Genomic DNA, 27,740 nt, shown 5'->3' with positions numbered 1-27,740 from the left:
AAAAAAATAAGGAAAGGGAAAAAAAAAAAAAAAAAAAAAAAAAAAAAAAAAAAAGTCATGCATTCATCCACTGTCTAGTACAGGAAATCAGAAAGGAGTGTGCAAGAGGCGGTGTTGCCGTGGCAACATCTGCTGTAAATGTGCAGATACCCGGGTTGGCGTTAGCAGAATATTTCTGGGGCTGGTAGAAGCATCACAGGTGCTGCCAGTCGATACCCACAAGAGTCTGGTTCGCTTCCTGGGCATGACCGATCTCCTCCGTGATGCTGTGCTGGCGCCAGAGCTTCTGGATCTTTCTGTAGCGCTCACGGCACAGGTGCAAGGGGTTCCCCCGTCTGAGAGGAAACACACAATTTTTGTGTGATGAAGAAAGATGGCACAATCACAGTTCCTTCCTCAGTAAACCACATCAGAATGCTTGTAAACATGCAGATGAGCAACACATTTTATATAGTGGTAAATACACTATATGGACTGGACTTTATGGAAGTTTATCTTACTTATGTTGGAGTAACTGTCTCTACTGTCCAGGGACTGTCCACTCAGTTACCATTAGATTACCATGAGTTACCATTAGATTAGTAACTGTCTCTACTGTCCAGCTTTCTACCGGATCTTAGAGAATTTGTTTGCATTCAGCACCAAGAGTGAGGTCAGGATGTTGGAAATTTCCCCTCTATGCTGATTATGATTCACTTGTTTTTCCACTTGTTTTTTTTGGGACATTTTCTATTTATATGTTCATTACACTGAGCCCAACAGAAAAGGTTTCCTGTTTCCTGCTTCAATAATTTAGTTATATTCTGCATTTAAATTTGAAATGGGTCAACTGACCACTGAGGGTTAATTTCACAAATTAGGAAAAAAAAAAAAAAAAAAAAAAACATTAAAATGTGGCATGCACAAAAGTAATGTGCATACAAACTGGTCTCCAAAATGTGTTGGTTTTCTTACCTGAGCCCTTGGTCAGTTTCCCCATAGTCATCCAAGTATGGGGGAGCATAAAAGCAGCCCTTAGTTTTCCCAGCCAATAACAGAACCTGACTCTCCCTCACCCTGAAACAGAGCAGAATAACAGTGTCACGCGAACATACAGTAAAGCATACTAAACACAGTGGATACATACTAAAAGGCTTTTCACACAGTTCGTTTACAACTGGCAAAGCAATGAGGGAGGCATGAGGAGAATGACCTAATCCTTTAGTTGCTGGCTCTCTACTTTAGATGAATATTTCTGTCTATACATGATGAGTAATGCTAGGGTTGCAAACACCATTGTTAACACTTAAGAGACGAGTAAATGTTGGCGTAGTTCTGACCTTTCAGGCGGACAGGCAGAGTGGAGAGTATATGTAACTATGTAAAAAGTCATTAAGGCAAAAAAAAAAAAAAAAAAAAAAAAAAAAAAAACACACACACCCCTTACATTTACAATAATATTAAGAAAAGCATCCATCACATGCTCTTTCTAACCTGAGGAAAAGGCCAACACCAGCTCCACATGCAAAGGTGTGTGCAGTGCAGGCTCCCACGTCCTCTCCCTCCAGCTCAGTCTGGCAGCAGTAGCTCTGAGAGCACAGCATTGTACCACAAACTAGGCACAGCGTCGGTGCACGAGACTTGTCCCCTCCTGACTTGGGACAGCTGCAGAAAAGAAAAAGGAAAGTAATTGACCACAAACACATAAAACAAATGTCCAGAGAACAAAAGAGAACAAGACACTGCACTCAGTATGTGAATATGATAATCAAATGCCAAAGTGACTCACGTGAAGCTGGAGGCTTGATTGATGAGAGCACTGTAGTCTTCTGGCAGCTCAATAAGCTTGTTAGACTCTCTAGGAAAACTAGAAAGATTTTTATATTTATTAATAAAGCCATTCGGTCTTAAAAACACCAGAATGTCTCTGCAATTTTTAGATGCATCAAAAATGTCACCTTATTAGGGATTCAGGGGACTGGAGGCACTGACGTATGCCTGGATGAGAGCACCACCTAGAGGAGAGGAAGACACAGTCAGCTGCATCAATTAAACCATTACACTGATCTCCCAGGAACACAAATCATGTGTGCACATTACAAAATCCTGATCAGATACAGAACACATGCATTTTAACGACTAATGTTGTGTCTCACCCCTGAAGCAGAGGCTCCAAAACATCTTGGTAATTATAGTAGAGCTGCAGCAGGTTGGAAGGCAAACACAGGTATGAACAAAGAGCCTCCCATTCACCTGCACCTAGAGCTAGAGAGAGAAAGAAGAGGAAGATAAAGAAATACTGTGGAACCTCAAATATACACTATATGGACAAAAGTACTGGGACACTTGCTAATTCATTGTGTCTTCTGAAATCAAGGGTTTGTGTATATATATATATATATATATATATATATATATATATATATATATATATATATATATATATATATATATATATATAAGGGTTATCCTGCTTTTAACTGTTAACTGAGGTTTCTACTAGATTTTGGTGTATTGCTGTAGGGTTTTATTGTATTTAGTGACAAAAGCATTAGTGAGGTCAGGATGTTGGATGACCACCACCCCGACTCATTCTAAAAGTATCGGATGGAGCACCATTATTGTAAATAACAGTTCCACAGCTCAATGCTGGGGGGCTTTATTCCCCTCTGTCCCATGTCTGGCATTAGGCACAGTACCAACGGATTCATGTTTATCTGCTCCAGAGAGTCCTACTCTATTGGCATCTCTATAGGGACCAGACAAGCTGTGTTTGTGCATTTACATATCTGTGTGCTGAACACATGCATTAGAAGGGGTGTCCTTAAACATTTGGACATATAGCGTACATGCAGTACATGTACTTTATGTTAATAATCATTACATTAATTGGTCTGAATTGGCAAAAGCATGTTCAGGACGATGAGTCTACCATGCAGCTCCGGTGGAGTGGGCACTCCATTGAGATGGTGGAAGAAAAGAGCTGCTCCCCTCAGGAAGGGAAGGATGCTTGTCTTGACACAGCGCCAGAGGTGCCACCCTGAGCTCATCTCACGCAGGGCACTAAAACAAATATATTATAGACACAAATAGACAAGTGTTAAAAGTGAACTGCTGTCATTTTTAGATTAGGCACCACTATTTTTTTGCCAATTAAAAAAACTACTGGTAGAACAGCATGAACAGCACTACCAGGAACTATGTCTGAAGCATCTTTCCCAATCAAATCTGCTCTCTATATTTTTCTCCATACTCCTTTTAATCGGTCCTCTCTAAACTCATCTTTACACCCACCCCCTTTGTTTATGCCACATTTATATTACAGCTGCAGTCACACCTATTCTCAAGAAACCAGACCTCGACTTGGCATGACAGACCCATTTTCAACCTCTCAGTGAAGTATAGAAAATGTAGTTGCTCCAGTCTGTCCTCCTGTGGAATTTAGCATCAGCCTTAAGGCTGGCTCAGACTTGGGGCCAAAGTGACAAAACACAAAAAGGCACAAGTGCGTGTGTCACTCGAAAACTGACAGCGCAGACAGTCAGAGTGGTGATATACATGTGTCTGAATGCTACTGCCTTTTCTGCCTGTAAGCCAGTTTCTAGGTACATATTATACTCTTAATACTTTTTATTTATTTATTATTAGCTGTTCATTTGCTAGATGTGATATAATTACATCATACACACATACGATCTACTGAATTAGTTATACATGCAACATTATTATTTCACAATTTTGTATACCAGGCAAGTCCCAGAGCCAGCTGTTGATGACCTTTGGTGCCTCACCTGCCAAGACGAGTTCTCAGAGTGTTATAGAGGAGACAGATACCCTCTTCCTCCTCACGCTCCACTCCTCCACTCTCCTGCTCCATGGTCAGCTCCGCTGTGGACACACCATCATAGTTATAACTGCACAGGAATAGTTTGCCCAACAAAACCCTCAACATAAATACCTGCACAGAAAAATGTTAATTACAGTATAAATGATCAAAAATGGTCAAAACTAATCAAAATGGGTTTTATAAACCCTTCACAAAAGCGCAGCCGTATGACAAGCAAGACATCATTCCAATCCTGGAAGCACGGTGTCTAGAACACCTCACTGATTTTGCAGTTCCAACACAGTTGATAGAGACGGCATATCACTTTTCTTATATGAAACTGACCTTGAGATCTCAAATAGTGGTTGATACTGATCTGATTGTTCCTCTTTAAAAAAATACTGAGCTTTAAAATGAGCTTTAAAAAGCAAAACACTAAGCAAAACACTACTACTTATAGAAAAAAATAGTTAACCTGTCATTTCAGGCTACATTTGTCTGGAAGTAATATTTTTTTATTACTTTGTGATGCTCAATTAAATACTAGAACTTGACAAACGAACATGTTTATTTCTGGCTAACCAGAACTTCACTGCCAAAAGTTTAGATTAGTAAGGGTTGAAAGCACAGGGCTGAAATTAAGCCTTTTCTGTGGTGGTGAAACTACAGCCTGCTTGCTAAGCTAATCTACAAATCCAAACAGGTCAATTTTTCATCAGATATCTGCCACAATAACAATATGCAATCTCCAACAGCCACTAAACTTGACAACCTACTAAACGTGACAGTTTAGCTAAACCAAGTGTGTTTGAGCAGGTAACAATCACCACACTGTGCTTGACACTGGCCTACGAGGGCTACTTTTGAGATCTCCCAAAGTAGAACTTGTTTGTGCACTGACCAGGGACAGAAGTGAGGAGAATCTGGACCAGGTGAGCCACAGTGACCAGGTGCAGAAAATGTAGCTGAGCAGCATCAACACTCAGGCCTGATGCATCCTGGCAGTGCACCGCTGAGTAAGATAGCACCAAACTCACCTGACAACAGACACAAACAAAGGCTCAAGGATCATACATGCATTTACTGAGCACATAAAACATTACATTAATGCTGCACTGTCCAAAAACCAGCAAACGGAAACTAGCTGAGCATCTCTTAGGGGGAGAAAAAAAAAAGCCTTTTCCATCTGAGAGATTTATTTTAGTCTTGTAGACAGGGTTCATTCACAATGCCAGCTCACCAGCAGGTGGAACATGTCAACATCCACAATGCAGGGGGAGTTTTCCACTTGGGGATCAGGAACCAGGGCTGTAGAACACACAAACACACACCATGAAGACGTATTTTAAGAGACAACTACAAAAAGCAGAAGAGAAAAACGGAAATATGAGGCAGGAAATAGTACCTGCTGACAGTCGAGTAAAGTGACTCTGTACTGCAGAGAGACAGGAGACGGTCCAGCATGCAGAGCCAAACCGGGCCAGGGAACTTAAACAGTCATCCTGCACAAGCAATAATAACCCACACAAAACAATAAGTACTGCTTCTAATGAAAATCTGTTCTTTCCTTACATATCGTCTACGATACTACAGAACAAAACTGACAACCATGTCCCATTTCATCTTAAGGATGCCTTCATTACCTGTCTGCAGGGTAAACTTCCAAACAGAGGCTTTTCCTCATCTACCAGCAATCTCTCTGCATAGCACAAACACAGAAAAACAATTAAATTGCATAAGCCAAGTTTGTCTACATATAAACTTTTCAGCATACAATAATTCTCATTTACAGCAATGTGTACAAGTGTGTGTGTAATTACCTATGGACTGGATGGTGTAGGCACAGCTGCCCCAGCACATGATAGGCACACGTGGGTCCTGCTCGTTTGGGTGCACCTTAAGGCCAACTTTATATGTTGCCGTTCCAAACGTTGTCAGCATCTCCTTTATGGAGCTCGAGTAAGGGTTCCTGCAAAACACATCAAGTGTTTTTTTTAAACTATTATTTTATTTTAGAGACCAGGGAGTAACGCACACTGATGTCCTATAAATAAACTAAAACATATGAACATGCTTACACTGGAGCGTGATCCAGTCTGAAGCCCTCAGGGGGAGGACAATCTTCCACAGTCTGTGTTTCACCCATTGCTGAAACATTTGCAGACACACAACAGATTATACATCACTGCTACAGCAAAAACTTCCATTACCATCTCAAAAAAAATTTTTTACTTGTGCACTAATGCGCCTTAATGCTAAGAGATGCTATTCAATGATTAGTCATTTAAACCATTAATCAATTTAGCATAAACTGCTAAATGCTGATGTGTCAAGTTAAATAAATATGGAAGTAGAGCTAGGCAATGAGACAATATTTTATTGTATTGTGAAATTGTTATAATACACATCTGCCTTTATGAGTGTATTGTGGACATTGTCAGTGCTTAAAAAACACTAATTACCTGCACATTCCATTACAAAGAGTGTATTCAGTCATTTTTAATTGAATGGAGTGAAACATATTTTAAGTACTCAGTATGGGACAGTACTTGGATAGCAGTTTTTTTAATTTTACGCTGTTGGTGCATAAATATCGTATATTGTAAAAAATGTCTTTAATCGTGATAACATTGTTTCCCTATATCACCTATATTCCTATATATATGGAAGCATTTGTCAAATAAAAGTACACATTCGAAATTAAGGAGTGTGTGTATAAAACTGAAATACTCACCTGTGGGCTTGTTCTTTCTGTGAGCAGAGTGCAAGGCTTTGATCTGCTGAGAGGTAGTATTCAGCCACAGAGACAGACCTGGCTGCTCACTACTACTAGAACAAAACACACATACACCAACCAATAGAGATTAAGATCATAAAACTGTGCACTGCCAATTAAAGTATGATAAAAGCTTATGGAAATAAACTGAGCACCATGTTGGTTTTGGGAGAACCCAGATTCGCTAAAATAATAAGATGAAGTAACTTTCAGAAAACACATACAAACGTTTCAATTAAGTGAAAAATGTGTATTGATGGCACTGCAGCATTGCGTGACAAGCTACAAGTCGACAGGCATGAAGGTCAGAGGTGTGCAGCTTAAAAGGGGTTTTCAGGACTGTTACAGATCAGGTGGACTCGCTGACTGCACCTGCACACTAACCTACTGCAGCCATTATCTGAACAGAAAGATCACCACGCTCTTTTCAGGACACAGAATTGGCTTGAGAGGTGAACTGAGCGCAAGTTAACAAAATATACAACAACAACAACTGTCTCTGGTGAGAGAAGCTGCAGAAGCTATGACACCACAGATGGCACTGTGAGAATGCAAACCATGTCCATGCTCTATTCCATAGTTGGAATATACATATATTGAATAAACAGACAAACCACTGTAGTGGACTGTCTATGCAACACTACTGTTCAGAGAAATATATTTGGCCGTAAGTGTGATTGTGTGTGTGTGTGTAAATGCGCATGTACCTGCATGAGGCCTTTGCGAGAGGCAGGAGAGGAATGACTGTGTTACTGAGACACTCGCAAAGTGGACACAGGAACTCTCCATTCTCTACATCGTAACTGGTGTGCACTCGCAGTCTCTGCTGCCTGCGCTGCTCCTTAGCCTGCACTGCCTCAAAGTACCTGCAGGAGGAGACAGCACGCAAGTTAACAGAGCTGGCAACCAACCACACAGTCCACTCAAAACTCTTACAGCTCACCGAATCACAATTTAAGGAGGCGAGCAGGGAGTATGGTTTTAAGCGTGGACATCAGTGCGAGGTGTTACCAAAATCCTCACCTCTGCCAGCAGTGAGAGTGCATTATGTGCCCACAGCTGCCCGTGTGTGTGCCGAAGGACAGGTCAGGGTGCATGAAGAGGGGGTCGTAGCTCTCTGCAACACATACAAATATACGCCATTACCACAAGGTAAAACAATAACTGAGCGAAACAATAACTGACATAACCGAACATCAGAAGTCCTTACCGGGGTTGTGTGGTGGTCTCTTGCGGTTTTTAGACATGACTGTAGAGCGCTGGACAAAGGCGGCAAGCACCATTGCTCTACCATCGGATCTAATCTCTTGTTCCTCTTGACACAAGATACACGTCACCACCTGCCTCCTATCTCCTCCACCTGCACGCCACCGCCGAGGTCCCACACACACCAGAGTGCTGTCCCATGAACTGGGGCTGCACCACACAGTGAAAGATAGTCAAGTGTTCTTAAATGATTAGCTGGACGGCAAAATGGGTGTCTGTGCAGTTTGTGCTAGGGTATTCATAGACTAGTCATATGCAATATCTATTATTAGGATTTTAACACTGTTGACAAACAAAACTGAACAGATGTTCAGAATCTAGGGCCAATGTACCTATGTTCTTGTGATGTGGAGGTAGAGGCATCCAGCTCTTCTAAGCTTTGCTGGAACAGCTCCTTGTTCTCATTGATAAAGTGTCTCTGCATCTCTGACATCTGAGCCATGATCTTCTCTCTGCGCAGTCTGGCCATCTCTGCCTTCCTCTTCCTCTCTGCTTTGTCTTTATCCCGCACAGTCTGCAAAAACACCCAAGTACAGTCAATTACTCTTAGGAACAGGGATGCAAAAGCATAGGAAGCAGGGCAGAAAAACAGACCTCTTCTTGGCAGTGACCACTTCCTTCAGGGGACGGCGTAGCAGCGGTGCGCTCCCGCATGGTCTTAATGCTGGCCACCATCTGTGCAGGGAAAAAAAAATAAACAATTCACAAAAACATAGCACATACTAAAATTGGACGACCGTGCAATTCAGCAGTCATGCAAAACCAATGTTTTACTGCCACCCAGTAGACACATTCAGTACTTACACAAAAATAACAACTACTGGAACAGTAGAAATAATAGATGCAGCCTACCTTGAGAATCCAGCGGATCATATCTTTGTGCACCTCTAAATGAGGAGCATTCTGTAGCGTCTCCAACAGAGCCAAGACACTGGGAGTGTTGCTAGGAGCTTCGCCAGGGCCTATTATGCAAACACCACCGTTTTAAGTATCTACCAGAAAACCCTACAAATTGGTATAAACATGCATATATACATGTATAGCACTCACGAGAGATTTTGAGAGTAAAGTTGAAGGTGACTTCATTGTCTTCACAGCTGCTCTCTAGCTGCTGCTGTTCCTCCAACAGAGCCATGCCTATCAAATGCAGCACCTATGGGGACAATAACACAAACATGAGCATCATTCAGCCATGCGGCCGTAATTGTACATAAAACGGAGTAATCCTCTATGCTAGCTAACACCAACACTGCATACACTGTTTTCCTCTTTCCTCTAATACGTACCCTCTGCAGCATTGACTCAGACCAGTGTCCTCCACTGGGCTCCACAGCCCACTGCAGCACAGCGCCAAGCATGCCCAGCAACACGTCACACTGCAGAATGTTCACCAAGCTGGCAAACAGCGGGCAGAACGGAGGTAGCACCGGGGGTGGCAAAGCTGAAAGTACAAAAACACGTGATGAAAACCAAACTGCATGCAATAAGAAACCCTAAAAAGTAAACCCTAAAAGCTAACTAAAGCCCTGGACCTGAACCCTAGTCCTGCACCACACATTTTACTGTTTTTCTGCTCCAACACATCCACTCTATTATTAATCCATGATTACTTGGATCAGGTGCATCAGTACTGATACACTTGATGGTATATCAAGAGATAGTTAGAGTGGGTAAATCTCAGTATTGATTAGGGATGTAACGGTATTCAAACATCACTTTTCGGTACACACCATGGTCCTGACCTGAGTGCCGAGTAGCAGCAGCATGATCGCTCACGTTTAGATGCCAATCTTCAATTAAAAATAGCCTATTGGTAGCTTTTACAGAGCAAATGTTAGATGGCATGAGCAGACAGTTAGATATCAGGATTTGAAAATACTAGGTGGGATCATTCCATCTCCAATCAGCGTGGGAAGTTGTGAAAACCCATATAAGAAATCACCAAAGTAAACTTAATCTGATGCATCTATTGTATTTTGCCAAAAAAAAACAAAAGACCTGACTTACAAGAAACAATAAGGGGCAGGAGCAAAATCTGAAGAAAGTTGAAGATGCCCTAAAATATGTGGCCAACCAAAAAGAGATTAAATGCTAAGATGTTCCTTTAAAAAAACAGAACTTACCCGAGTCCTCTCCATTCTGCCTCTTCAGCTTTCGCTGGGCTTCTTCTGCCTGATGTCAAATAAATCACAAATATTCTTTTCACTGAAGTATATACATTAGGGGACCAGGTTTCTTGGTTTGAATATGAGAAATGAAATATTATTGTAAATTATATTGTTACTTTGTGTCAGAAATGAAGGAACAGCTGAAAACGCAAGCCACAAGCACAAAAGTAGTGTATACCTTGGACTGGTCAGCTCTGGAGTAGTGGTAGAAGTAGAGGTTGAACTGCTTGGCGCACTCTGGCCGAAGTTCGTACAGTCCTCTGCCAGTTACTCCCGGCTTCCTGTGTAGCAGAGTTAGGTTCATTTAGTCATAAAAGCACAACGAACTGAGAATTAATAGGTTAAGATTTACACTTACTTAAACGAAGCAACACGGTCAATGACTCGCTCCATCCCCGTCTCCTTATTCTCCTGTGGGGGAGATACAAAATGCCACAGGTTTTCAGAAGTCATGCCATAATCAAACAACTACTTGCTTTTAAATGTCCTCAAAGTACATCCTCAGGAGGGGGGGGGGGGGGGGGGGGGGGGGACTGGCTTGTAAAGCCTTTCCAACACTTCAGAAGCACGTAACGTATCAAATGCAATGCTGAGATGGTGCCACAAGGTGGCAGCGAAGGCATATAAAGAAAGCAGGCTTTCATTAAATATGCTATAATTGTGTAATCACTCAGCAAATGAATGTTTTTGGCAGGGGACCAAAAAGAAAGCTATTGATATTCAAAGTGTGTGTGTGTGACTATCATCTACAGCCTCAAAACTGACAGCTATGAGAATTTGTGCATACGAAAGTGTACTCACATTCTCAGGCAATGCTTTGACCAGCTCGCTGTGGGCCATGGGTCGAATACAAAGCTGATGAATGATCTCTCTCTTTAACTCATCACAGTTCTCCACTTGTCCAATGCCTGATGCAAAGCGCTCACCTGAAACACAAGCATAGTTGCCTACATTACCCCACTATAACAGTAAAATTTCCAATATTGACACACACAGAGTTCATGAGATGTCTCATGTAGCTCCACCAAAGTTACATAGTGCAGGACCCAGGGTGGCAATGAAAAAGATGCCATTCTCCCAATTACAGTGAGTGGAGCATCAAAATGATTTTCCATCTAAAGTGGCATTTCTACATAATTTTCTTAAATACATCCACCCACAATATTAAGGGGTCTCCCATCCTTTCGGCACATTTGAAAAATGCACATTACCGGGTTTGATTAAGTGTGCAGAGGCCGGGGGTAGTGAAGAATAAGCAGGGTTGTGGGAATTGGAAGGTTACCAACCACCGTAACCACACAGAGTTACAGAAGCAGTAGACCCGAATGTTCACATTGTTGGGTGCAGAGAAGCCAGGACCGGAGCAGCAAAAGTGTCATAAAAATAGCTATAGTTGGGCAAACCACTCGCTTTAGCTAAAGGCTACAATGTGTGGTTGGTATGGCGCAACAGATAACACCACTGCCTGCCAGTGAGATACCACATCACGTGGGAGACTGGGGTTCGATTCCTGATCTGGGTGACTAAGCTATGCTACACCAATAGAGTCCTAACACTACACTGGCCCACCTCTGTAATACGAGTAACCTTGTAAGTCGCTCTGGATAAGGGCATAAGCTAAATACCATAAATGTAATGTATATTATATGCTACAATTTTGAAGAAATCATACACTACTGTTCACTCGCTCTTTCATTTATTTTATAGTGACATGCACTCACCCACAACCATCATGATTAGATGCAACATCTCCTCAATCAAAGTGCTGTTCTGCTGGACCACATCCTGTAACATGGAATCACACAAAGGTGAAAAACAGGCTGATAAATGAGAGGCTGAGAATGGTAATTATTTTTAAGGGCAGGGTGCCACAAAGTTAATCACAGACCTTATTAGCGTTCTCTCTGTTGTATCTTTTCCTACAGTCAGCTGAACTGAAGATATGAAAAAGCTCAAAACGACTAAGCACAATCATCAGGAAGTGGTTAGGATCCATCATGGAGGCTCCCGCCTAGTCAGACGACAACATTAACAAGAACAGAAAATGAATAAAGTCTTTCCTTTTCAATAGGTTTTTAGAACACAAAGAAAAAAACATTTGTGGAAACATGGCAGAATGCTGTGAAAAGGTAACCAATGCCTACCTGTAGCATCATGAGGTCCTTATCGAACATCTCTACTCTACACTTCACATTGTGGTAGTAATAGATCTGAAAATTAATACGAAGCACTGTTAGTATGCTTACACTGCACAGTGATTAATAATACAGATCTAGCAGTCTTAAAACAATACCTGATTGACCAATGAGAAACCATTTCTCCTCCACATCCCAGCATGCACTTGGGCACAAAGAACCAGGCAGCGAAGTGGGTGTTCGATCAGCATGGGAGGGCTCAGTTCACTCTTGGAGAAAAAAAACAAAACAAAAAACAAAAAAACACATGTAAATGCACAGCAACCCCCACAACCACCACAGCAACCACCACCACGCAAAGCTTACCAGAGGCAGCTGTTCAGGGAATCTGTAAGCTACTTCTGTCTTGCTGAGAAGAACATGAAGTCCTTAACAAACAAAAAAATAATAATAATAATAATGTGCAATTAGTAAACACTAATAAAATTGAATTGCTAATACACTCCACATTCATCTCACCTGCCAGCAGCCTGGACACCGGGAGGTGGATGCTGACTTTCTCCTGGGAAACACAGTAGCGAATTGTATCCACGGAGTGGCCACACATGCTCAGAGTGATGGGCTGCTCACCGTCAGTAAAGCCACTGTGGCAATGAGTCAGCGCCGTCAGGCACTTTTTATAGGCTTCAATCAGCACTCTCTCCTACAAACACACCCACACACAGAATGTTAGACTACCAGCAGGAAATCAATTCAGACAGTACGCCAAAAAGTGATACATTTCCAGGCAATATCAAGAGAACACAAGATTACGTCCTAAAATCTCAATCAGCCATTTTTGAGGTATTAACGGAGGCAGCATGACTGTGTATACGGTCTACTTTACCAGTTCAGTCTAAGGTTTTTAGACTAAATATTATGTTAGTTTTTGTGAGTATGGGATCATGCTATTTTAGCGATGACACATCCAAATGGGTACTAGAAAGACTTTTAGACTATTCACATGTTAAAGTAAATACATACAAGATTTTGACATTCACCACTTTGGGATTTGTCCAAGGACAAGGACAATGGGATTAATCATCATAAGACAAACGCAGACTTTTCTTAAGAACAAATTTAAGAGCATTCTTATGATATTGGTAAATGAGGCCCAACACGTTTGGGAAGAAAGAAACGGCAGTAGAAATAAAGCTTACTGTAAAGTGTAAGGTTAAAAGTGTGTACCACAAGAAGACACTACTGCTGGAGTATAGTCAACCTGCTGTGTTGAGCCTACATTTATATTCTAGCATTCCTGCTGCATGTTGTAGCATTTCTAGCTACAAATCACTCGCAAGTCATATGATGTTGCGAAAACACTGAGCTCATGTAGATCAAATTGGCACTTACATCACTAGCACACCACTCCTGCTTCATTGAGATGATGTGTGTCAGCTTCATCTGTAAAGTGAAGGCTGCTTCCCATTCTGGCTCCATCTCAATGTGCTGACCCACCTGTCGCACTACTGGGTCCATACCCTATGGAAAGCGCACAAATACATCTGATTATAATTCACATACCTGATAATAATCGGGAGCTACACCATACTCTCAAACCTAGCTCAGAGAAACGTACCTGCATACACTTAAGCAGCTCCAAGAAAGCATCAAGTCCTTCCAGAAACTTCTCCCTGAGTTTGTCTGTCCATTCTGTTGGACAGCTAATCAGGACATATCTGCATAAAAAGAGTATTTGTTCAGCACAATACTGTTAACCAAAGGGGGAAAAAAAAGAGAAAAATATCAGAGCGTATGTTTTCGCAAGTCAAATGGTCCTATATATATATATATATATATATATATATATATATATATATATATATATATATATATATATATATATATATATATATACACATACAGTCATGCCCGAAAGTATTCATACCCCTGGCAAAGTTTGACTTAAATTTACTTTTATTTAACCAGAAATTATATTTTTGCCTGGAAATGACACAGGCATCTCCCAGGAGATAACACGATGGTGTACAAGAGGCATCATTGTGGGAAAAAATATTTCTCAGCTTTTATACACATTTGAACAAAAAGTGGCATGTCCAAAATTATTCATACCCTTCTCAATAATTAATAGAAAAGCCTTTATTGGCTATTACAGCAATCAAACGCTTCCTGTAATTGCTGACCAGCTTTTTGCATGTCTCCACTGGTATTTTTGCCCATTCATCTTTAGTGATGAGCTCCAACTCTTTGAGGTTCGAGGGTCTCCTTGCCATCACCCTGATCTTTAGCTCCCTCCACAGATTCTCAATTGGATTCAAGTCAGGACTCTGGCTGGGCCACTGCAAAACATTAATGTTTTTGTCTGCTAACCATTTCTTCACCACTTTGGCTGTGTGTTTTGGGTCGTTGTCGTGCTGAAATGTCCACCGGTTCCCAAGGCCAAGTTTCTCTGCAGACTGCCTGATGTTGTTGTTGAGAATCTTGATGTATTGCTCTTTTTTCATGGTGCCATTTACTGCGATCAAGTTCCCTGGTCCATTGGCTGAAAAACACCCCCAAAACATTAGGTTCCCACCACCATGTTTGACAGTGGGGATGGTGTTCTTAGGGTTGAAGGCTTCTCCTTTTTTACGCCAAATGGTGCACACATCATTGTGGCCAAACAATTCAATTTTTGTTTCATCTGACCATAAAACAGAACACCAGAAGTCTTCTTCTTTGTCCAGATGAGCATTTGCAAAGGTCAAGCGGGCTTTTGTGTGCCTTTTCTGGAGAAGTGGTGTCCTCCTTGGCCTGCGTCCGTGGAACCCAGCAGTGTGCAGTGTCCGTTGAACTGTCTGCCTTGAGATGTCGCCACCAGCAGAGTCCAGATTCACCAGGATGGCCTTGGTGGTGATCCTTGGATTTTTCTTCACCTCTCTCACTATTCTCCTGGCCAGCACAGGTGTCACTTTTGGCTTCCGACCACATCTTCTGAGATTTTCCACAGTGCGGAACTTCTTGTATTTTTTAATAATACTTTGCACTGTAGCCACTGGAACTTGAAAACATTTTGATATGGCTTTATAGCCCTTTCCTGACTTGTGAGCGGCCACAATGCACAGCCGCAGGTCCTTAGTAAGCTCCTTTGTCTTAGCCATGACTGTCCACAAACCAACTGCAGAGAGCTGCTGTTTTTCTCCTGTTGAGTTGATTAAAACAGCTGTTCCCAATGAATCAGGGTAATTAGGATGCTTTAAAACAGCTTGGACTATTTGGAATGGTATAGAACTTTGGATTTTCCCATATACTGTGACAGTTTTCAAAGGGTATGAATAATTTTGGACATGCCACTTTTTGTTCAAATGTGTATAAAAGCTGAGAAATACTTTTTCCCACAATGATGCCTCTTGTACATCATCGTGTTATCTCCTGGGAGATGCCTGTGTCGTTTCAAGGCAAAAATATAACTTCTGGTTAAATAAAAGTAAATTTAAGTCAAACTTTGCCAGGGGTATGAATACTTTCGGGCATGACTGTATATGTATATATATGTTTTTTTGTTTGTTTTTTTTTTGTTTTGTTTTTTTTAAGGATATTAACATTGTCTTGGAGTAGGTTTGTTTGCAGCACATTAAATATTTAATGTTGGGGGTTGCTCTCCTATCTATCTATAGATATGCCATATCTTTTATATATTTATGAATTATTATAATTTTTGCAGTGGAAGAAATCTTTTGTTTTGTCCAAAATCATGTTTCTTACTTGAGGTCTCCTATAAGGCTCTGGACTCTGCGGAATTTAAAGGCTTGCTGTGCAGTGTAGCGTTCGAACTGGAATCGTCCCTGCAGGTCTCGATGTCTCAGATGATCCACAAAAGTGCGAATGATTGTGGTCATCAGATTCTCCTCTGTGATCAGCATCCGTGCCTGAGGTGAGAGATACAGACTAAGGGTGCAACCATACAATTTATTTACTGCCAACAGAGAAGCACCATGACAAAGTGTCACTAGCTACATCAGACAATACCTCATCTTTTACTATTATTATTAGATGCATTTTTACACCAGAAGGACTAGGAACATATTACAGCTGTGTTTTATCAGTTAATTTGGCATCTTGTGCCATGTCATGTGAATACATTCCATTCCAAAATCATTTTCATTGTAACATAACAGTATTTTTACTGCGAAAAGTTATCACCTTAAACAAAAGTAAAAAATAATTGTGGTGATTCAATTTAATAAAGTCTTGCTTATTTCATTATGTGTAAATCCAATTAAAAATACATAAATGAAAACCTAGCTTTAGGGTCTTCATCACTGAAGGAGCATCTTCTTGTGTACTTACCAAGGACGGCACGGTGAACATTTGCACAGAAAGGTCAGTGATGGAGAACTCCCTGTCGTGGTCGTCCTTCACGTAGTCGCTCTGCAAGCGCTCATAGTTCTGCCAGGAGCAGCGGGGCAGGCGGAGGAGAGGAGAAAGAGGCAGAAGAGAGGAGGAGTGTGTGGGGAGCAGGTACTCACCATGGTGGGGACGGTGAAGAGTTGCACTGACAGAGAGGTCACTGACACTAAGCGCTCGTGATCATCCTCCATAAAATCTGTCTGGAGGCGCTGGTAATTCTAAATGATAAGGGAAAGTGGGGGGGCACATTCATCTTGCGGGTCAGAGGTCAGGGGACACCTCGTCCTTCACTTATACCCCATGCTTAAACTGGTGGTATGGACTGTGGTGTAGAAGGACGGGTGAGGGGTGTTCTAGAAACTAGAACTTGCAAAGGTGAAGACCAAAAAACATGACTACTTAAACACCTAGAGCTGCATAACCCGCCCTAACAATTTAGCACCAGACAGCCCAAAATACCCCCCCTCCTGAGCAGGACAGTGTTGCATGCTTGCTGCGTTTCTGAGAACTCAGAGCAATCTGTTACGTTTCTAGCCCTATGACCCGTTCAGCATGTACTACAGGTCACATCTTAGCGCTCCTGGCATACTGGCAGACTTCCTGGAGCTTCAGTGGGTCAGCCAGAACTGAGGTGGTGAGGTGATCTACTACAGCCAACAAGCCAAACAGGACAAAGGTCAAGCTGAGCCATCACTCTCACACTGGGCTTGTGGTCCAAATCCAACTGAAGGATATGCACAGTGACAACGTGTTGAGCCACTACATACAAAAACCAAACCCTTACAATCATTACTTATATTTACCTGACTAGTCTAATAGGACCTAGAATTAACTGTCAGTCAACAAGGTAAACTTTTCTCTTACTGGAATGACTCATCATGCCATTAATTAACATTTTAGCAAAAAAAAAAAAAAAGAATAAAAAAAAGAAAAAAGGGTTGGGAAATAACTAGTTACTCAGTGACTGAGTTTACATGGTAAAAGGAGCCAAGCAATTAAGAGGGATTGGGTGTTTGGGGGTGGGGAAATATGACATAATGATAATTTACATAATAAAAAGCTTTCGGCATATTGCGAACACGGTCAGTGATGAATGAAACATGAAGTCAACCACCATTCTTAAAAAAAAAAATGCTTTATACATAGCATAGTGAAAATATATCAAGCTTAAAAGTATTGCAATATTAAATTCTTGCCATATTACCCACCCTTAGTAAGCATAATGCAAACCATTATAATCTATGTTAAAACACAGGTTCAGACACATAATTCCAGTGCAAATAAAAAGACCATGAAACTGAAATAACTGAAAACACAGTAAAACATTAATGTGTTCAGGGATTGAAAAAAAATTATAATAATTAGGGGGGGGGGGGGTAATATGCTGTCAAATGCTTTGATTATGGTGCACAGAAGACTTACCTTTGCAAACTGAATAGCAAATAGCTTCTTATACTTCAGATCCATGAGAAGACTGCTCATGAAGAGCTGGTGGTAAACATTCCTTGCACCTAAAGGGGAAAAAGTTAATTATATTGATTCATTATTTGTGACCATTTGCACATCTTTATGCAACCTGATGCATTAAACTCTCCTCCTTCATTTACCTTTCCACATCTTGGAGTCGCAGAGCATGAGTGTGTCTACTAGAGAGGAGTTCTCCCCTTCAGGACCTTTCTGCAGCCCCACCTGGCACAGAATCCTCCTCAGTGCATCTGAAGAAAACAGTACTAATATGTTAATATAAGAGAAACATGCAAAAGACTAATATCAGTTTGCAAGGTTTTTAAGACTGGCTTGTGGCCATTAAAGCCTTAAAAGAGGTGAAAGGTGGAAAAGACAGAACTTGGAGAAAGACCTGAATATCTGATGATATGTCCAAGCCAGGCCAGGGCTTTGAGCGCAAAGCATTGGTGGGCCACTACTGAAGAGTGCATAACCTGAACCCGGAGTGGCTTCGTCTGACGACTTGTGTTGCGCTGCAGAAACACAAACATAGTGTAGTCACTCTCGCGCAGCGCGCAAACGGCACACTGCAACAATACATGCCAATGCAATTCACATCTTCACTGCATGCTTACATAAACTGAGGGGGGGCCCCCCCCAAAGTTTCATAAAACACAACCTGGTTTAGAGCAACAATCTGCATTAAGCGCTGAAGACTTACCACAATAATAGACTTGGCCTGTTCACAGAACTGAAAATCCCCATATCGTACAGACTTCCGTCCCTGCAAACCACAACACACACATATAAACCAAAAAAGCAAGAAGAAAGCATTTAAAATACTAAAAAAACACACCACCACTGAGAAGGTAAAGTGCATAATGTGTTACTGCTCATAAACCAGTTTCTGGCTATGACGCACAGCCAGAAACTGGGAAAATAAATAAATAAATAATAACAGGGTGTCTTGACAATGGGTTACCAGTTTATTAGCTACATCTACCCACCCTGTACCAGCACGTATTTGCTTTATTATGCATTCTTCATTGTAATACAAAAAGAAAAAAAAACAATGCTAGTTATTATTTTGTTCCCTTACAGTTGTTTCTTTCCACCAGAGACATGGACAGGCAGGCAAATTATGCAAAGCAAGACAATCAGTTATTGTAAATCTAAGAAGTGCCCCTTAGTGTGCCCGATTTAATTGGGGGGAGGCAAGAAGTGCAAATACATGGTTGGCATACCTGTTTAACTAGCCACACAGAGTTAGCAGAAGTTTAGGCACCCCTGACCAGCTTATATATTTAAGTTTGAGACAAAAAGAAGCAAACATCTTTTTTATAAATAGATGATAAATGCAGCCAATGTTGTGTTTACTTCGTTTCCCATTCACAAATCAAGACCAGGGGTGTCCAGACTTTTACCTACAGCTAGAAGTGAACTGCAACAAAAATTATGTCCTGTGAGGAGAGAGCTTACATCTCGGTCCACGGTAGTTGCAAAGCTGACAGCTTCCTTCTGCGTGCAGTTGACGGCTTTCTGTAGTGTGTATATGACCTGCTCATAAGTGTGAACCTCATCGTTGAACAGCATGCAGTAATAAGTGTCTCCACGCTCCCTGAAATAGAGAACAGACTGAGTGACATGACTGTAAACTAAGGGTAAACTTGTCAACTAAGAGGACAACCACAAAGAGAGCACTTGTGTGCTTTTGTAATGAAACGGCCTTAAATAAAGTTGGTCGATTGCCTCCTGGACAAATACGGACTTCTCAAGCAAACTTAAATAGTGGTTGCTGTGCAAGCGTTTATGTACATACGGTGGTTCAAGTCCCTGAGGGAGTTCATCTTCCTTGTCCCAGGTGAGCATGTCCACAGCATATTTCAGGATGATAGAAAAGATATTATATGTGCGTGCAATCATGTCTGCAGAGAGATTGGCAAGTGGATCCTACAAAAAAAACAAAGTGAGATGATCAGATAAAGCAACATTCACACATTCAAGCAATGGATCAATGGGGGGGGCTTTTTATTTATTTATTTATTTATTTTATTACTAATTGTGTAAAGCTGCTTTGTGACAACAAAGCACTATACAAATAAATTTCATAGATTTCCATATCAATTCTCTCCAAAGACAATATATACTGATGGATTGAATTTGTATTAAATCCCCCTGGATGGAAAGCCATCCAGTGGTTCTGCACTCACTTTACACAACAAAATGTGAGCATATACTTTGTATGTTTAGTTATGTCTTTGTTGCCCTGCAGCAACACCATTGCTGTATTTGTGAAACTCAGAACCTTGTAGGAGGACACACCAAAAGAACAGTTTGGCAAAAGAATGAACATGATTCATCACTTGCCCCAGATGCAGTATATCAGCCAAGACATGTTTTTTCTAGAACGAGTAGAGCTAGGCTAAAGTTGCTAACAAACACTGGACTTAGACTTGAGTCACCAATCTCAATGAATGAATGGCCAAAAAAGGTCTTCATTTCATGCAGGTAAACTGATGTTGTTTAGAGCATCGCTTGACTTCAGACTGAGGAAAATTGTGGTTCCAGTTTAAAAAACAATGGTGCCACAAAGCCAGATGATAGCTGTACCTCAATGCTTAAATAGTACTCATTCATTCTGTTCTATTAAATTCATTGTGTACCCATTAACCAAACATTGTGTATAATAATGTAACATGTGTATAACTGTAGCACTTCCATGCTTTCAGAGTAAGTCATTGAGATCATTTTCATTGTAGTCAGTGTAGTTTTAAGGTGAAACATAGCTGAGATTTTCAAAAATATCAAATAAGCAAATAAAGCCTGGCATGTATTCACTAAGATGAGACTGGTGACCGTTTAAGTCAGTGTTTATTCGCAACATTAGCTTAGCATCCCAGCTGATCGAATTCATCTGCATCAAGCGATCACTCATGTTAATTTGTTGTTGTTTTCCTTTAGTGAGTCCTTATTTTTAGGTATTGTCCTCAAGCATTTAACAGAGCTCTACTTCTTGAAGTAGATGTCCATAGATGTGCTATTACATGACCACTGGATTACTGCAGACACAAGCCATAAGGAAAGCTGGTCTTACCTCCTGGGAGGAGTCACTGATGTTGGGCTCATGTTTCTGACAGTAAGGACCCTTTTTCCAGGCCTCTGTATCACCACAGTCACAGAAGCCTCCTCCCCCAGAGGTGGTCATCTTGTGAGAAAGAGAGAGACAGTATGAGTAAGGGGAGTGAGCGAGATGTGTGTGCAGTGATCTAGCGTGATCAGAAATGGTGGCAAAGTCACATTAACTTAATCCAGCAAATGTTATTTTTAAGCAGGTCATTGATACGTCTGCAACTAACGCGTGGGCTGGTCTAGAGTGTTCTTTAAAAGCAAACACAATAGTAACCATGTACACACAAACACAGAAAAAGATAAACAAAATATTGGCAACTAAGGTGCATGCTCTAAGCATAGCAGACAGAACATGGCATGTTGTTCAACACCAAATTAGCTAATATCTTTGCCGAAATAACCGTGGATCATATATTTCCCACAAAATATTTAACACTGGCCTTTGAGAGGACCTCTACAAACAGAGCTTCTCAGTTCAGTTATCTAATGGAAACATATTAGCGGAACTGAGTCGGCCAAAAAGGAGTTAAAACTGTGGCCTGAAGCCCAGCGGTGGAATGTTCCACATCCCTCCAAAACCCATGTGTCACCAGCGTGGCCAGTTTCCACTTTTCCAAATGGGATTAACCTGATCTCCTGGTTTGCACTCGCAGCTGCAGTTAAGAACCCATACACTGTTTATATGTCTGACTAAAGTGCCTTTACTGAAGCTTTACCATGGTAAAAGAGACATTCCAGAGAAAGCTATTTTTTTTTGTATGTTATGCATGTTCATTCTTACCCTGTAACGATGCTCTTTGTGCACGCTGCCTAAAAAACACTGCATGCATAACACACAGGTAGGGTCTGCTGCGCATTCCCTAAAGAGAAGAAATGGGACAAATGATCAAATAGAGAAATCACAGAGGGGAAAAACTAAATAAATAAAAATAATGATGATTAATGATGTATATCCAAAAATACAGACAAAGTAAAGAAAAAAGGCAAAATAATAAAGCAAAAAGCCTAACGAGTGCAGATGCTTTAAAATCTAGTCATTAATTGCAGGAGCAGCAAATACAAATACTGCTCAACTGGTCAGTGTTTTAATAGGAACTGTGACTACAGTGAAAGTGGCATTAAAATGTATAGCACACATATATACACCATTTTATGTATAGTATCTTAAAAGAACCATTTACAAGAGGTTTGCAGTGCATCTGAAGTGGCATTCAAAGACTGATGCATTCTAATGGATCTCTGAATTGGCATGGTTCAGTATAGGTCTCTTGCTATTACAGAAAAAGCCTAAAGGAACCATCCTTTTTTAAGAGCGTAGAGTTGGAAATTGTCATCAAAATAACTCATTCAATGACTGACCAGTCAGTGGCACCCAAAAGTTTGAGCACCCCAGACAAAAGTTAGTAGAGGACGAAGTTACCTCCAAAAACATATAAAAATAAAATATTCTTTTCAATGTTTTAGGCAAAATAAGTTTGTTTTGTACAATTTTTTTGAGTTATAGAAATAGAGATAGAGATAAGTCAAACAATAAGTAAAGATATGTTTAGAGAATTAAGGGTCCAGAACTTCACAAAAAGAACACCTAGCCAACTGTTAAGCAGGGGAGTGGCTCAAACATGCTTTGTGCTTGTGTTGCAGCCAGCGTCATGGAGAATATTGGAATCAATTAAATGCCAGAAGTGCCTTTTGCACCCCTTTTAAACAAGAACTACACGACTCTTAGCTAGCATTAACAAACTGTGATAAGTGCCATGGTCTGTTACTAAGTAAAAGCAACTAAGAAATGTGAATGCCCGGTTCCTTTAGTAAAGGATCCCCTGAAGGGGGTTCAGGGAGTCTTATGTTATTGGGGGCATTTTGCTGTTGGTTGAGGTCTAGGTTGACAGGGTAGCTCATAGGGGCACTGAGTGGTTTGATAGAGTATGGAAATGATGTTCATTTTATGCTATTGCAATCATTAGATCTCAATACAATTGAACACATATGTGAGATTTCAGAGCAACATGTAAAGAATCTCCACCACAGTCAAAACCATTTGAGTAACCATTTAAGTGGAAGCATGTTTTTTCATATCTTCAGAACAGTTCCAGAGAAAAACAGAACTATGCAAAGAAAAACTGAAGTTGCTCTGGTGTCTTTTGGTGACGCAACACTTCTCCAAGACACTATGTTGCTAGTTCAATCTTATGCAGTTGGCTAATTACAAAAAAAAAAAAACGTTCTGAAAAATGGATTTAGAAATGAAAACCGTAAGGCATGATAAACTCACCATGAACTCATAACCCCTAGCTGTTCCTTGTGTTCTCAGTACTAACAGAGTGTAACTGAAAATGCAGACATGCCACCTCAGCCTCTCAGCAGGCTTACAGCAAGCTGGCCTAAAGGACTTAACCTAGTAGCAACCTGACCTAATTCAGCCAGGAATGCCTGCAGCCTCAGTGTCCGACATGGGCACAAGCCTATGATGTAATAATTTTGGAGTTACATGAAACTTTTGCCAGCTGAGCGCTGATAGTATAGCATTACAATACAACTAAACAAAAGAACTACTCAGGACTAAGTAGATGAAGGACTGGTGCTCATTACCTGCAGGAGTATGTGGGCTCCCCAACTTTAAAGACATGGCCACAAAGCTGAGAGGGCTGGTTGTTTTGCTCTAGCTTAGCCAGGCCAACTGATGGCTCTTCCCCGCACAAGTACCACTCCAGCGGGGCCTGGAGTAGCAGTTGGGCCAGCAAGTCTTCACTTTGAGGGTTCAGATTGGGCCCCAAGCAGTAGATCTTTGGCACATAGCGAGCCATGTGCTGGTAGACATCTTTGGGCAGATCGGTTGCCTGTAGCCATTTCTGTGAAAGAATAAAGATCAGAATTATATTATGTCATATCATCTTCATCATCATTATACACACACACACACACACACACATATACACACACATACATACATACAGGAAATGCACTATTTAGCCTACAGATTTAAAAGGGGCCCTAAAAAGTCAAACCTTTTTCAACAGAAAACACAACATAGCCAAGATAAGGCTGGGAAACAGGCCAATTCCAATCGTCTTGACTTGGGGGCACAGCTAAAAGCTAACCGGCTACACTCACTTCAGCTTGCCAACAGCACAATGCGCTAAAAGCACACAACGAGAGGACAGCAACATTATCTGGTACGATTCAAGAACAACAGCGTTTGTTACAGTGTTACAATTACTATAACCATCGCTGTAAACCAGCCAATAAAAGTGCATATAATTTCACTGCTCCATGGACCAGGGAACCGCTTGGATCTGTGAACATCCGGAGCTCATTTGTCCAACACACTTCCCAACACTCCTCACTGTTTGCATTGTTCAAGAAAAGGTCATTTCAGAAATGACAAATTTCAGAAAATCAAAAATGCAGGCCACTGATGCAGTTTTGCATATGGACATACCTCACCCTTCATTTGGCTCCATCTCTAATCTTATACCTACCACTTATCTTTTTCTCTTTTACTTCTTCTCGTTCTGCAAAAATGTAATTAGAAAGTCTACCTCCACAATTAGTTTTATTTTGCAAATGTTTTGGATAATTAATACCAGGGGCAAGGTTAAAATCTCAAGGTTTTAAACATTATCTGAAACAACTTGACCCCGAGACTTAATTTACGATAAACAAGTCGTGACATTCAGAGATTGAGCTTCTGGCAGTGGTTTTGCTTCTCTTCAATCACTTTAATTGCAGTCCAGTTTGATGAGATGAGCTCAGCTCGAGACGAACAACAAACCACAAATGAAAGAACAAAATAAATTAATCTGACAAAGCAGCTCACAACACAGAGCTAATTTCCAAAGGAACTGGAATGGAGCCTAATCAGATGGTCAACAACTGGCACAAAACAACATTTTGTTTGTGTTTTTGGATATCATGGCCACACATTTCAGCATGGACAGAAGACTGAGAGCGATCATTTATGAGAATAAAGGAATCACCCGTCAGCTAGGTATGGCTGTTCCTATTCGAAAACACTGACGCACTCTTCATCTTAGCAGTTACTTTCTGGTCAGGGTCGTGGTGGCTTCTGAGCCTACCTGGAATCACACACCACAATGCACAAATCCTTGTTCGACAGGGTGCCAGTCAATTAACTCACACCTAGGTTCATTCTAGCATGAACAATTACCTTCCATGTGTGTTATGGAAGACAAACCAGTGTACCTGGGCCTGGACCCACACCAAAAAACAAACAAAAAAAAAAAAAAAAAAAAAAAAAACAAAAAAAAAAAAAAAAACACCCATGATCCTTAAAATTAGGAAGACTAATTTTTCCATGATATGGGCCATTTCAAGCTCAATACATAAACTCACAGGAGCGCGGGCCTAAACTCTGTGTCTCTGTTTCAGCTCAGACAGTGTCGCTAAAGGGCTGCTTTGGGCCTGCAACAGGATCTCTCCAGTGACCAGAATCAGCTTTTCACCCACAAAAACGACTCCCTGTGCCTAAAAATCTGGAACGCAGTGTGTGATTGTAATGACGCCACGTTATGAGAACACAGAGAGGGCTGTCATACTACAGCCAGCGCAGTCTGTGTGTTTTGTGTGGGTTTGCTTTGTTGCAATTCCCACATAAGCTGTGCAGACACCACGGTGTTAAAACTGTATTAGTGCATGGTTAGAAGAGTTGCATTGCTCAGCCCAAAACTTGGGTCAAAATAATACAGTCCTCAACCACAGACAGACTCGCTTAACACCCTGATTTAAAAAAAAAAAAAAAAAAAAAAAAAAAAAACAACAGAGGAAAATAGAGTCACCCTTAATGAGGTCACCAAGATCCGGGTTTTGACTGTTTTACAAAATCCTTGCAGAAAACTGTATTAGTGCATGGTTAGAAGAGTTGCATTGCTCAGCCCAAAACTTGGGTCAAAATAATACAGTCCTCAACCACAGACAGACTCGCTTAACACCCTGATTTAAAAAAAAAAAAAAAAAAAAAAAAAAAAAAAAAAAAACAGAGGAAAATAGAGTCACCCTTAATGAGGTCACCAAGATCCGGGTTTTGACTGTTTTACAAAATCCTTGCAGAAAACAAGGCTCAATGCTGTGCAACGATTCCCAGCAGGCTAATGTCAGAAACGGCACATTTTGGGGCTGCACATGGCTTCATTAAAGAACAATAACTTAACAAAAGTCAAACTGTATCTGGCAACCAGACTACGTTTCAAAGTGTAGATCCATAGATAGATGGACTTCAACTCAAGAGGTGTGATCTAGGAATTACAAAACTTCAGATCAGACTGTCTGTTCACTACAAAACCGAACAGATCATCAGTATTCAATCACTTATTTTGCCAACATCATTAACATGTGATGACATTGTCCATTCCACTTCAGAGGGTTTCCTCAACTACTTAGACCTCACTTCCGAGGCAAAAAGCACTACATGTGCCAATGGAACTTGGCACTTTCTGACCTACTAACCTGGATTAGACCTACAATCCTACGGTTAGCCCTGTTCATTTTTGCAGCTTGTTTTCATGTGCCATTTTCAGCCATGGCACAGTTTAATAGCTAGCCATATCGTCCATGTAAAGGCTACGTTGCACTGTAAACAACAAGAGACTGAGTAAACACTCTGTGTTTTTACTCTCCTGAGAACAGTAAAGTGACCAGAATCTGCACTACTACACTAAAGAAAACTGGAACAGAAATAAGCTGGGTATTGAGAGTCTGATCGGCTGGAGGCTTAAAGTCACAGTAGCCACAGTAGTCTAGCTGGCGCTGACATCCAACACTATGCAAATCTGAGTAACCTACCTGTCAACCTTACCGACAGAGAACAGCAAGGGGTTTCTCAACCTGGCAGGACTAAGGAGGGCTTGTAATGCGCAGCTCCAGGCGAAGCGTAAACTTCCCTAGACCTGATATACTGACCTCTTCTCAGCAGAATAACGACGTTTGCGAATGTACACTCGCCTTTAGCAGGTTTTACAAACACAAATAGCTGAAACAAAGAGCTGTGCTATTTACCAGCTCGGTCCGGATCAGTTCACTTCACTTCGACCTGACAAAACTAGCTAACGAAAGCCCACAGCTGGCAAAACACGCAGGACTAGCTTTAAAAAAACAACACCTAGCTAACGTTATGTGCATATGGAAAACGCCGGACGAAAAATATCAAGAGAAAAACACCACCGACTTCCTCAAACAACACGACACTCGCAAGACATACACAAATAAATATAATTAAAGATAAAACTCATAGTTTGCCCACCTAGAATTAAGTGACTGTTGCTACTTAGCGCTAGTTTGTTAGGCAGCTAGAGCTAGAGCTAGAGCTAGTGCTAGCTGGCTGGCTAGCTGGCTACCAAGAAAGCAAGCTGTCGCCGTACCTAATGTTAGCTAGCGTTAGCTTAGCAACAGCGCTTGCTAGTCTGAGGAAAACAACCCGAGTGGAAGAAAACCAATAATCACCGCGGAAAGAGGTATAACCGCCCTTTTACCACACATCATTCACAAAGTGAGTAGTCAAGGATGTGTTTCATAAAACTGTCGCCTACCGCAGCGGTGTCCTTGGCTGAGAAATTGAGGAATTCGCTGCAGAGAGCAGACGGGACTTCACGATCGGTTTCAGCCGCCGCCAT

At 41.1% G+C, this 27,740-nt stretch overlaps 1 protein-coding gene across 2 annotated transcripts; it reads right to left on the bottom strand.

Moving 5' to 3' along the window:
- Window positions 1–31: 31 nt before the first annotated feature.
- ubr2 (ubiquitin protein ligase E3 component n-recognin 2) lies at window positions 32–27,740 on the bottom strand. Of its 2 annotated transcripts, none has more exons than XM_072677690.1 (47): window positions 27,657–27,740; window positions 23,704–23,963; window positions 21,896–21,974; window positions 21,080–21,190; window positions 19,805–19,935; window positions 19,465–19,603; window positions 18,707–18,769; window positions 18,398–18,518; window positions 18,147–18,254; window positions 17,962–18,050; window positions 16,659–16,757; window positions 15,895–16,058; window positions 13,769–13,868; window positions 13,543–13,671; window positions 12,670–12,853; window positions 12,517–12,578; window positions 12,309–12,419; window positions 12,160–12,225; window positions 11,904–12,026; window positions 11,737–11,800; window positions 10,817–10,941; window positions 10,374–10,426; window positions 10,194–10,296; window positions 9,971–10,019; window positions 9,134–9,288; window positions 8,898–9,000; window positions 8,700–8,809; window positions 8,442–8,522; window positions 8,180–8,361; window positions 7,792–7,997; window positions 7,605–7,698; window positions 7,289–7,447; window positions 6,540–6,631; window positions 5,884–5,953; window positions 5,626–5,774; window positions 5,449–5,504; window positions 5,211–5,307; window positions 5,046–5,113; window positions 4,707–4,842; window positions 3,771–3,867; window positions 2,912–3,042; window positions 2,136–2,244; window positions 1,938–1,994; window positions 1,769–1,846; window positions 1,474–1,644; window positions 955–1,056; window positions 32–335 (listed from the first exon to the last, which is right to left on the bottom strand). In XM_072677690.1, the coding sequence occupies exons 1-47, from the start codon at window positions 27,738–27,740 to the stop codon at window positions 194–196; spliced, it is 5,262 nt and encodes a 1,753-aa protein (XP_072533791.1). In that variant the 3' UTR covers window positions 32–193. The 2 variants fall into 2 exon arrangements, with proteins under 2 accessions (XP_072533791.1, XP_072533790.1); XM_072677689.1 differs by lacking the exon at window positions 16,659–16,757 and adding an exon at window positions 16,480–16,578.

Source organism: Salminus brasiliensis, chromosome 4 (genome assembly GCF_030463535.1).
Source record: "Salminus brasiliensis chromosome 4, fSalBra1.hap2, whole genome shotgun sequence".
Classification (NCBI taxonomy): domain Eukaryota; kingdom Metazoa; phylum Chordata; class Actinopteri; order Characiformes; family Bryconidae; genus Salminus; species Salminus brasiliensis.
Note: the sequence above shows the minus strand (reverse complement) of the source record. Positions and strands in the feature narration are given on the sequence as shown.